The sequence below is a fragment of the Podarcis pityusensis genome (genome assembly GCF_964106645.2).
Source record: "Podarcis pityusensis genome assembly, chromosome: 6".
In the NCBI taxonomy this organism is placed as follows: Eukaryota; Metazoa; Chordata; class Lepidosauria; order Squamata; family Lacertidae; genus Podarcis; species Podarcis pityusensis.
Genome location: NC_138030.1, coordinates 93,270,252 through 93,282,774, shown reverse-complemented (window position 1 = coordinate 93,282,774; position 12,523 = coordinate 93,270,252). Strand labels below are relative to the sequence as shown.

The window sequence follows — 12,523 nt, the reverse complement described above, 5'->3', positions numbered from 1 at the left end:
AGTTTTATAGACATTTTTTCTAATATGCATTTTTTTGTTGTTTTCACTAAAATTTGCATTTTATTTACATTCCCCTAATATACACATCAAGGGACGCGGGTGGCGTTGTGGGTTAAACCACAGAGCCTAGGATTTGCTGATCAGAAGGTCGGAGGTTCGAATCCCCGCGACGGGGTGAGCTCCCGTTGCTCGGTCCCTGTTCCTGCCAACCTAGCAGTTCGAAAGCATGTCAAAGTGCAAGTAGATAAATAGGTACCACTCCGGTGGGAAGGTAAACGGCGTTTCCGTGCGCTGCTTTGGTTTGCCAGAAGTGGCTTAGTCATGCTGGCCACATGACCCGGAAAAACTGTCTGCGGACAAACGCCAGCTCCCTCAGCCTGTAAAGCAAGATGAGTGCTGCAACCCCAGAGTCGGTCACAATTGGACCTAATGGTCAGGGGTCCCCTTTACCTTTAATATACACATCACATTTTTGTTTGTTTGCGAACTTCATTGTAAAATTCAAATTCAAGTGCAAATTAGGTAGCTTTGCTTTAAAATGCAAACCAAACCACATGATCAACCATCAAACCCAATTCTTTGCCACTTGATAATCAGGGAAGGAGTTTTGCTACTTGATAATCAGCTCATTTTCTGAAATTCAGAATATTACTGACATCCCTTGTAGGTTGGGGTTAAGTATGTGACATTCTTTCCTCCCTCTCTGGCATCACTTTTTTTGCTGAGACAAACTTAATAACATTCATTGAATTAACTCTGTGCTACAGTAGGGATGTTTTTGCCAAATTGTCCTTCAAAAACGTCTTAAACAGGATTTTTAAAGTCCATGTACAATTGCTCATGGCAATTTCAGAATATTATAAAATATTTCAGAATGTTATTTTATACTAAGATATAAAGTATTTTACTCAGTTCTGTGACTTCTTGACCATGTGCTATTATTTGTAAGAACTCAGCTTCCTCTAAATATGACAACTTTAATTTTTACGCCATGACTACATAACAAGACCTAAAAACGTAAATGTGGTTTATCTAGAAAGTTATAAAAAAAACCTGGATGTAGCAAATACTATTGATTTAAAAATAAGGTTGAAGGGAAAAGAAATGCCCATTAACCAAATATTTTTAACCTGTTGATTTGTAAACATGCTTTTAAATATGTGAAACCTTATAGCCTAGTAACAGCATTCAGTTTTCAGATATGGCAAAGCTACATCTTCCTCATATCTTCAGTGCCTTGTCACTTGTTCTCCAGCTTAAAGCACAACGGAAAGGATCTGATTATGGATTCTGTCCAACACTGGACACACAGAGTTGTGTTTACACAATGGACTTTCCCTCTCTTTTCCTTGCACACCCTTAAAATCTGCTCTGGAGGGTCCTCCAGCACAAGTGGTGGAGAAGAGGAATGTTCCGTTGTGCAACGGAAAATCGGCTGTGCCTCTGAAACAGCAGCATTGGATACAATGCTAAACATTTTGTATTTTGTTGACCAAGACAAAAAAAACTTTTTTTCTTTGTGATTTTATGTTGTCCAGGTATTTATCTCTCAGATTTGACATACATTGACTCGGCATACCCATCGACAGGGAGTATTTTGGAAAATGAGCAGAGATCAAACTTAATGAATAACATACTCAGAATAATTTCAGACTTACAGCAGTCATGTGAATATGGTAAGTTGCTATGCATCCATACTGCAGCATTGTAATTAATCACTGAATAAGGTTCTCTGAATATAAAATCCATTAATTCTAATCACCTTATGTTCTGGGGTCAGCTACCCATCAAATGCAAGAGTTCCCTCCTAACGGAGCATAACACTCACAAGGCAAGTTTTACCCAACTCTGGGGACATTTGGAGTGGCAGAGCCAACACCTCTTCCAAAGCCCTACTGGCTCTGGTTAATTACAGCAGAGAGAGGAATAGTCTTTTTTACCCTTTCCCGTGGCAGTTCTAGGGTGGTGCAAGAGAAGGACCCAGATCAGGACCCTCACCTGTCCAATGGATCCTTGACTGACCTCGCTCCACCTCACCCTCACAATGTCCCATTTCAAAGCCTTGCACTTGTTTACTGCTGGTGGCACAGTACCTCCAAAATAACCTGAGCCTTCTGTGGGTGGAGCAGGGGCTTCCATGGTAGTGGAGGAAAGTAGAGGCAGGTGAAAGGACACCTAGAGCACAGATCAGGTGTTAGGCATGCTTCCTTAGTAATAGTAGTTTATCAAGTATATTATTATATACTTAAGTGATGTTTGAAAATCTGTTTGTTTATGCGGACCTTTGGGACAGAATGTTTGAATTCCACCCTTTGTTTTGCTGCAATAGACTAATCTGGCTACCCCTCTAGGAGTTAGTACCACAACAGAATAACATCCATTGTCCATTATAGTGTGTTCTTCCATACATTTGTGCGGTTAATCTACAGTTCCCTGCTTTGGTTTGCATTTGTTTTATCTTTTTGAAGGATGGCATAACGTATTTTGTTGCCCAGAAATTAATGGGGTGTGAGAAGCATGAGGTGTTAATTGCGTATTTTAAGGAATTAATAAAATGTAGTGAATCTATGGGATTGGATAAGCAATTAAAAAAAAATACATGTGCAAAAGTCAGCTCTTGATAAAGGATGCCAAAATGCTGATTACAGTTTGCTTGCTGTCTAGATATTCCTGTGTTGCCTCATGTTCAAAAATACTTGAATTCTGTTCAGTATATAGAAGAACTTCAGAAGTTTGTGGAAGATGACAATTATAAGTAAGTATAAAATCGAGTAAATTAGAATATAACAATTGTTTTTGCTTTCAAAGCTAAGTAATATTTCATAAAGGTAAAGGACCCCTGACAGTTAAGTCCAGTCGCAGACGACTCTGGGGTTGCGGCGCTCATCTCGCTTTACAGGCCAAGGGAGCTGGCGTTTGTCCACAGATAGTTTTCCCGGGTCATGTGGCCAGCATGACCAAGCCGCTTTTGGTATTTCATAAAGAACAAGAAATGAAGGCAAGAGCAATCCCTTAGTTTCATGACCATTTGGAATTTTTGGGAGCTCCTTGAATTGTAGTCTGCCTTGCATCTCCCTTGATTGTAATTTAAAGATAAGCCATAGGTAGCAACCAAAGTCTTCAAATAATCCATGGGAAAATGACTTAAGTTAGTCCTGACTAACTTACATGTTTCAATTGTTTAATAAAAGTATTTTTAACCCATTTTCCCTCTAAATAGACCCCAGGGTGGTGAATAGTATATGAATACATGAAAAAGCATTGTCTACCGGTTCCCACCTATATTGCGTTATAAGCAAACCTTTTTGTGGTTGTTTCTAAATGCAGGCTTTCATTAAAGATAGAACCCGGAACAAGTACCCCACGTTCTGCTGCATCTCGTGAAGATTTAGTAGGTAAATGTTTACCAGACAACAATAAAGTTTAAATATTTTTTAACATTTCTTTGTTTCTAAACTTGTCTGTTAAAGGTGTAAAAACAGTCAGTATCAAAGATGTCCTGAAGAATATACACTGGCCCAGTGCTTTTTAAGTCTTGCAACTATTATACAGTGGTAGCTGGTTTCAGCTGTTCAGTGATAACTTAAACACTGGAGGTACTTCTTGTTTCTTAATAAGAATAAAACTTAAAATTGAAACTTACCTGGGATAGCTCAGTTAGTAGAGCGTGAGACTCTTAATCTCAAGGTTGTGGGTTTGAGCCCCATGTTGGGTAAAACATTCCTGCATTGCAGGGATTTGGACTAGATGATCATCGTGGTCCCTTCTAGCTCTATAATACTATGGTAAAAGATAAAGGGACCCCTGACCGTTAGGTCCAGTCGCGGACGACTCTGGGGTTGCGGCGCTCATCTCGCTTTACTGGCCGAGAGAGCTGGCGTACATGTTATGTGGCCAGCATGACTAAGCTGCTTCTGGCGAACCAGAGCAGTGCACAGAAACGCCGTTTACCTTCCCGCCAGAGTGGTACCTATTTATCTACTTGCACTTGACATGCTTTCGAACTGCTAGGTTGGCAGGAGCTGGGACCAAGCAACAACGAGCTCACCCCATCACAGGGATTCGAACCGCCGACCTTCCGATCAGCAAGCCCAAGGCTCTGTGGTTTAGATCACAGCGCCACCCGCGTATACTATGAACTGTGATTAAAAACTACATACTAACCAAACACTAAAAAACATGTTTTCGACATTTAAAAAATGCCAACAAATTACTTGAACGCATCTATATTGAAGGTGACATCAGTGGATGCTTTACATTTGTGTGTATTTTGAGAAGGATGTTCTTGTGGACTTCCATTATTCGGTAAAAAGCGATGAGCATTCTAAGGAGCTCTTGCTGTGTTCTTTTTAAAAAATGGAGTTGAGGTAGTCAGGAGACAGATTTAGGGATAGAGAGCTGCTGTGTCTAGAGCTTAGGAGAGAATTTTTCTAGGAATTCATTTCCAACTTTTTACAAATCCCTCCATCTGAATATTCTTTCTCTAGAAGTGAGTCAGTAATAACATAAAATATCCATACCTAATAGTGTGTGCATTTTCTGTGTCTGCAGAATAAGGCATTTAGTACATTTCAGGAGACATTTTTCATATTTGGAAAATCTTCAGATTGCAGGAATATCTCCCAATATTACTATTAAGGATGTCCACATACCATACAGACAAATGACATAGGCCAATTACTGAAATATCTCTTACATCTCCATAGTATCAGCTAAAAGAATGTGTTAAGCATGCCAATTTTCACATGCGTTAGTTCTCTAGTTTTCACAAACCTATTTCCTTGTCTGACTTCAGTTTGAGGAAACTAGTTACCAAAGGCTTACTATGTTCATGCCAGGGCCAAAAGTCTGTTTTGATATTTCAACAACATTTAGTGTGTTTTTAAAATAAATAAATGAATACCAGTAGGAGCCAGTAGGAGAACACTTCAATCTCCCAGGACATTCAGTACAGGATCTCAAAGCAGCTGTCTTATTACAAAAGAATCTCAGAAACAGACTTGAAAGAGAAGTTGCTGAATTACAATTTATCACTAAACTGAAAACCATGGAGAGACCTTGTCTTAACAGAGATATTGGATTCCTGTCTCATTACATATGCTAATCATCTGCATACTATCCCTTGCTTTTTCCTTAGGACTAATTGCAGTCGTTAACAGTCGTCAACAGGTTTACCATACCCATTTAGTCAATCACCCATCTCCTACTACCCTCCTGAGAAAAACCCCACCCCACCCTCCCACTATATATATATGGGTCTGGTGACTTCTGTTTCAGTGTATCTGAAGAAGTGTGCATGCACACGAAAGCTTATACCAAGAACAAACTTAGTTGGTCTCTAAGGTGCTACTGGACATTTTTTGAATATATTTAAATAAACACTTGTTATATAAGAATCCATGTATTTTTTTAATTATCAACTCTAGTTTGGGCATAGAAATTGGGGGGTCATAAGTGTGATAAGTTCACCTAAAATTTGTCGTGTTCGCCTAAAATTTGTTCTCTTTCTTTTTTCCAGGTCCTGAAGTGGGAGTTTCGCCGCAAAGTGTTCGAAAAAATGCTACAGCTGAAGGAGCATTGCTACCACCGACTCCTCCATCCCCAAGGAATCTGATGCCACACGGGCATAGAAAATGTCACAGTTTGGGATACAAGTTAGCATTTGATTTGAAATTCGGCTTAGATGCTGTGTGTTGTTGACACAATCCCCATATGTTAGCCCTTTTATCCCATGATCCCCAATCTTATTACTTAAAGAATAATTTGTCTTGGTACCTTTTTGTCGTTTTGTTTTAGCATCTAGCGGCCTGCTTTGCATGTATCATTAGAGCCATGGTGTAAAATAAGCCAGGACACCGTGAATGAGCAGTTTGCAGTTGAATTTTTTTCACAGGCCTGTTTTAGGTTCATTAGGGTGGAGCTAGCTCGCCACCAGCCCCATATGGAAGGCTACCAGGGATTTATAAAGTCTCCCGCTTTTGCAACCTGTGTGGGCCTGCAGAAGCCTGGTGTCCTATCCGATTCTTGGCAGCCACAGTACATAACTGGTGGCTGTGCTTGGCCAGTTGGACCACAGTTTGTGCAGTCTTCTCTGTAGGAATCCTGCTGCCATTTGAAATATCCCTTTGTGCCTCCTGAGCTGATCTAACGCAAATTAGCACTTATTTATTAATCACCTCAAAAACTCATGAAGACACCATTAGAAAGTTCAAGACACAGGGAGGGTTGCTTTACATTTACTTTTGAAATTGCTCCCAAATTTTCTAGTGTTAACGGCAAAATCTACACACAGCACCATGAATTGTGAATGGTGCATGTACCAGGGAGCCAATCCTTTATTGCTAGTGTTGTTGCAGGGAAAAGGCAGTCATTTTAAAAAGAAGGTGTGGTAAATCACTGTGTGATTATTTTGCCACTTAAACATTCATACTTTTTGTGCCCATGTTCAAAATGCGTGAATCCCCTCTGCAATAGATCCCTGTCGTACACACTTGGTGTACTCTTTTGTTTATATACTTGCCATGCTGTGTTGGATTGTTATCGTGGAGAACTAGAACATGAGTACTAGAAAATGTATTACCTTGATACGTAAAATGTGTTATGTCCTAAAGTAGTTGTGCATTTTGTTTTTATCTCCTTTGTTCTTTTTGTAGTTTTATTCATAAAACAAACACAGCAGAGTTCAAAAGCGCAACATTCCCCAATGCAGGACCAAGGCATCTGTTAGATGACAGTGTCATGGAACCACATGCCCCATCCAGGGGACAGGCAGAGAGCTCCACTCTTTCTAGTGGAATTTCAATAGGTAAGATGTTAAGCCTACTGAGCAGTGAAAGGTATTTCTAGGCTTGTATCCAAAAGTATTAGAGGGATCATTTTTTATGGTACTGGAACAGTTCCACATAAGGCTTTTTTACCCTAAGAAAAGGATAAACTCTGAAAAAACTTCAATATAAAATGTTAATAATGTGTTTCTTACTAATAAATTTTATAATCTGGAGCCTGAGTTCATGGCTCTCCTCAAACCCCCATCAACTGGCTCGCCAGTATCTGGTCTAGTGACCAACTCCCTCCTGCCCAAAGATGGAAATACCCAAGTGAAAGTGCTTCTGAGAAATTTCTGAATTTTGCTTTGCTCACAAGGCAGCAGCTCTGGCCATGCATGCATCCTGTTCGGTCTTGGTCTTCTCTGGACTGCCCCTCTTATGGGTGGATGGCATGCTTGATGACCCTTGATGAATGCACCCCCAATTTTACTTTGCAGCCAATTGTTACCTGTCCCATATGTGATGTTACATATGATGTCAGTTGTGGAGCCAGTGGTCATGGTTTGGGAAAAACTGCATTGTGGGTCCAATTCACACCCCTGTTGGGCTTGATCTTGCATATGAGTCAGAGGTCCCCATGCTTGCTGTCACAGGCTTTGCAAATTTGCGTCTCTTCAGTTCTGTCAATGTAATTAATAACAGCTGGCTCTATAATAGTCATAACATTGCTGCGTGTGTCAGTTGATCTATCCTCAGCGCCAAATCCGGTACCAAGCATTGATACTGCTGCTGGCGCTGTGGTTTAAACCACTGAGCCTCTTGGGCTTGCCAATTGGAACTTCGGTGATTCGAATCCCCGTGATGGGGTGAGCTCCCATTGCTCTGTCCCAGCTCCTGCCAACCTAGCAATTCGAAAGCATGCCAGTGCAAGTAGATAAATAGGTACCGCTGCAGTGGGAAGGTAAACAGCGTTTCCGTGCGCTCTGGCACTCGTCGCGGTCCTTTGTGCACCAGTAGCAGTTTAGTCATGTTGGCCACATGACCCGGAAAACACCGTACAAACGCCGGCTCCCTCGGCCTGAAAGCAAGATGAGCCCATAGTCACTTTTGACTGGACTTAACTGTCCAGGGGTCCCTTGCCCCTTTACCTTTACTGCTGCCTCTGTACTGATAAGTTTGACAGTGTCTATGGTGTTCCATGCTGTTCTCAGGGTTCCATTAGTATCAGGAAAGACCCTGGACGTGAGGCACCAAGCAAAGAGAATAAGATCTAAACGGTTGCCTTCATCCTTCCTTGCTGAACTGAAGAAGAGTATAGAATAAGAGACTTAAAACTTTCTTGTCTCCTGAATGCCTCCCTACCCAGCCAGTAACTGCTATTCTGCCAAGGACCTTCCCTCTTCTGGTTTTAGAGAATATGTGGCAGCTGTTTCAGAATTCTGCTCCAGGTTGCTAATGACACTCTGCTAGTTACTATTTTTTATGTTTCCAAAGGAAAATACAGCTGGGGGCTTATTCACACGTCCTCTCATCCTGCTGCTTCCCCCCAGGAAAAGCTGCTCTTTAGCGCTCAATTGGAGCAAATGGTAATTTGGGTTTCCCCTGAGAAAGGAGCAGGGCAAGGGTAAAACCACTTGGAACTGTGCCTAGAAAACGCAGGTCAAGCAGAAGACCACTCTGACTCAGGCTTTCTAGGCACGGAACAAACAGAAGTGTGGGCAAGCCCTTGCTTATCTGTTTCAGAAGAAGTTCTCTGGGTAATATCTCTTTGAGGAAAGCACAGTTGTAACCTAAGTAGGCCTTCTTTTTATTTTAACTTTGCAATTCAGGCTCCACTACAGTGTAGCTCATTTTGGCGTCATGTACATATCACAGAAATATGTTATGTTTAATTGCTTTGGCTATAATTATTTCATCATTTTTTCTATTATCAGAAATCATACGTTGTTTGGCACTAAATAAATGTGGTACTTGTAAACATTCATAAACAATATGTATGTTGCCTTAAATTAATTGGGGGTTTATCATTTATCATAACCATTTCACCCTTTGTTCACATCCTGCCTGTCATCGCATCGCATTTCTATTTCTGCTGTAACCTTGCCCAGACCAATTGACGGCCAAACCACAATCTGCGCTCATATGTACTCTACTGGTCACAATGTTTTTAGAAAAATAATCTGATTTTTTTGTTTTCTCTAACTTGAAGATTTTAGAAGCGTCATGAGTAAGAATCTGCATGTATCACCATTTTTACCCCTTTGTAACAAAGACTTCATTTATAGTTTTTGAATGCACAAATCCCTGAGATGTATTAGAAATTGCATGAAAAATGCAGGTTCTGTCTGGGCTGGAAGATACTTACGACTTGTTTTGAGTGCAAGCTGAATTCAGACAGATTTAGGGGAAACACTTCACTCCACAATTGTAGTGCTATAATGATTTGCCTCTCTCATTGCTCAGAATTATATTCAGTTCCTAAACTGGCTTCATTTCCATTCCCATATTCATCATGGCTCCATTGTCTTAATCTTTAAAGCCTTCAGTGACCATTTATTTCTCTGCCTTCGTATCCCCATATGCCAATGAGCTTCACTCCTCCACCTTAGCTAAACAGGGGCCTCCTGCTCTTTTCAATGTCCATACTTTCTCCCTTCCTGCTTTTAAGTCTAGGGTTTATGGGAGCAATTCAACCTTGTGTGGTTGCAAACATTCCATCAGTGCAAGCTTATCTGCTTGTCCCAATGGAACAATCTTCCTTTTCCTTTCTCCGTGCACTGTTCTTGGGGTCCACCCAACCCCCTCCCCAAAGCCAATTTGGAAGGAGGAGGGGAGAGGGAAGCCCTTTTGCATGGACTTCCACTAGTGCAACCAGTGAGTTGAATCTAGCCCTGTGTGTATCACCACCTTTTCCTTCAAATTCCTCCAAGCTTACCAATACCATCTTTTTAGGAAAGCCTTAACCCCTCATCCCTACCCATTGCTTAAACTTAGCTTTTAGCACTCTTGCCACCACTTCATGCTGCTTTCTTGTGTTGTCTCACCCGTTCATTTAACGACAAGATTGCACATGCGTCAGCCACATCTCAGCATAGGGACTTACCCTTTTGTTACTCCATGAAGTTCAATGCACACTAATAATAAAGTGCGTATCTGTTTTGGCCTTCAGTTACATGTTCATACGTTTATTTTCTACCCTTAAAATATATCTTTTTCTGGGTGGGCTTACACAACTTCAGAATAAAATTTAACACCCTCTGAATTCAGAGACACCTATCTCTTCAGTGAGTGTGTTTAGAATTGTGGCCTTTTGTTTGAAAAGAAGAACCTATACCTCTTTTGCTTTGATGGTCACATAGTAATGTTGCTTTGCTATCTTTTTTTTTTTTTTTGCCACTGTGCAGGACAAACATGAGTTGTTGCATACATTTTTGGAGTAGTTGATGTGCCATAATTCACTGGGATCCAAAAAGACTTTAAAGCCCTTAGTGGGGTTCTGAGTGGTGAAAGTGCAAGATACACATTTATTAAACACATACACATGTTTTCCTTTCTGTGCAATAGAAATTTGGCTTGGTTTAAATATCATATTAAAATTCTGTAATTGAACTTTTGTGGTATTCACCTGGCATTGGAACCACAGGGCATGTATTTTCAACATGCATGTACCAGAAAGTAAGCCATTTAATTCTTTTTACTACTATCTCCTCCCCCCTTTGTACAAGAATTAAAAGAATCCAAATTTTTCCTCTTTTTTTCAAATATAATTTTATTGATTTTCAAATTTTAACAATTGTATAATACTATAACATAACAACCATTATATCATTTGCTCTGCCAAGCATCCAATTTTTTCCTCTGGGAAAGGGCAAGAAGCTTTAGCCATATGTGATGTTTGCCCCCCCCCCCCCTTGCTGATTTTCAAATAAAATACTGGGTAGGTTTTATTTTAATAAAACATAATCAGAATTAATCCAGCAAGGGACACACACTTTATTTTGCCTTTAGTGCTTCAATTTCTAACAAGATTGACAACAGCATTTTGTAAAAATGAACTATATTAGAAGAGCAGCAGCAAGAATACACAACTGTACTTCTTTTCCCAAGTGTTATGAACCTGCATCTTCCATTTCCTCTTATAAAAGCTGCTTTATACTATTTATCTTTATCTTCTAACACAGAGATTGGCTCAAATAATAATATTTTTAATAGCACTTTATTATGAACGATTCCGTTATGATTGGCAAATAAATCATAGAATGAGAGGATTATTTAGTTTAAACTCTTATTCTGATTTTAGGTAGCAGTGATGGTTCTGAGTTGAGTGAAGAGACTTCATGGCCAGCATTTGAAAGGTAAGAGAAGCCACTATATCTCTGTTTTGTTCAAATGCTTCACAGATCACAGTTCTTCTTCGTTTCCATGTAGAAGAATATGTGCAAAATATGCATGGAATGTGTGCTCATCCCTAAGTAGTTGTTTTTTAGTCAGGGAGCTCTTTTGAGGTTCTAAGCTTTTCTTACGTGAAATAGAACAGAATAGCATGTGAAGCAATCCTAACTATATCACACGACAATATATTTCAGTGGTATGGTGTCACTGGACTTTTGCTTCAAGAGAATTCTGTCTAACATCTGTGCCTGGTCAGGCTAGCTGCCACTCCCAGTTGGAAAACTGTTAATATCTATTGTGTTATGGTTCAGTGCTGGAACCCATGGGTAAAACAGCAAGGCTGGAGGCAAGGCAAGCTAGTTGAAGGCTACTGGACCACAGACAGCTCCAAGTGAGCAACCTATCTTTTATGTCTCTGTCTGCAGACTGCCACCTCCAGGTTCCTCCCCTTTGAGAAAACCTTGAAAGGCCAGCCCTCTGGCATGAAAGTGGGCATTCCTCCTTTGTTCCATAGCCTTCTTTTTATGCTGCCAGGTATCTGGTTCTTCTGGCTCAGGGAAGGGTGTCAGTTGAGATCCTGACTCTGGTCCTAATGGCTCTGGTGGTCTGGGAGGTTCCTCTATGAGTTCTTGGCCAATACCTCGGATGCAGTGCTCTTCCTATCTTATGCAGTCAGCTCTAAACACTCACCCAGACCCAGATCCCCATCTGGTGCCCCTGCAGCCTCCAATTCTGTGTCTAAGTCATTGCTGGATCATGCCAAAAACAACATCCAGAACTGAGGAGAGACAGCTCCCAATTCCTTCATAGCCTGAAGCCTAGAGTCGTCCCCTAGAGCGCTAGCAGCCCTGCAGTGCTTCCTGGAATGGCAAAGGGGCTTTCAAGCCCAATATCACATGTTGAGTGTTGTCTGCCCCTTGGATGTACATTGTCCTCTTCTACAAGAACCTTCTATAACTCTTCACATTTTATTGCATAGCTTCAACTTGACTTAGACTTGGGAGTTCAGAGAGGGTGATGCAAGCATGGTCAGGAAGCTAGTAAGTTGGAAAATACAAGGTCCAACAAGGTTGAACTGGAGGCTTTCTATGTGCCACTGTGACAGCTCCTAAGGGAACTGCTCCTACTAGTCTTAGCGGTACTGCGGTACTGCTATTGTGGATGTCCGGAAGGTGGTAGTGCTATTCACAAGGAGCCAGTCAATAACCTCTGGCCCCAAAAAACTGTGGCCTGTGCAGTTTGTTGCTTAGGGGCAGACTGAGCTGTTCATAGACTGCTTTTCTCCTCTGAACCACATGACTGCATTCAGGCCACCAACCTTGATAGTTAATATTTCTGCATGGTGACTTACAGGCAACAGTTGA

At 40.9% G+C, this 12,523-nt stretch overlaps 1 protein-coding gene across 2 annotated transcripts in view; it reads left to right on the top strand.

Annotated features, from left to right (window-relative positions):
• RALGPS2 (Ral GEF with PH domain and SH3 binding motif 2) overlaps window positions 1-12,523 on the top strand; it is a 97,624-nt gene that overhangs the window by 65,498 nt on the left and 19,603 nt on the right. For both annotated transcript variants that reach the window (XM_081012198.1, XM_081012199.1), the window contains exons 9-14: window positions 1,539-1,676; window positions 2,665-2,755; window positions 3,328-3,395; window positions 5,519-5,654; window positions 6,654-6,805; window positions 11,068-11,122. In XM_081012198.1, the coding sequence (XP_080868324.1) occupies window positions 1,539-1,676; window positions 2,665-2,755; window positions 3,328-3,395; window positions 5,519-5,654; window positions 6,654-6,805; window positions 11,068-11,122 (640 nt within the window). The remainder of the gene's footprint in view (window positions 1-1,538; window positions 1,677-2,664; window positions 2,756-3,327; window positions 3,396-5,518; window positions 5,655-6,653; window positions 6,806-11,067; window positions 11,123-12,523) is intronic.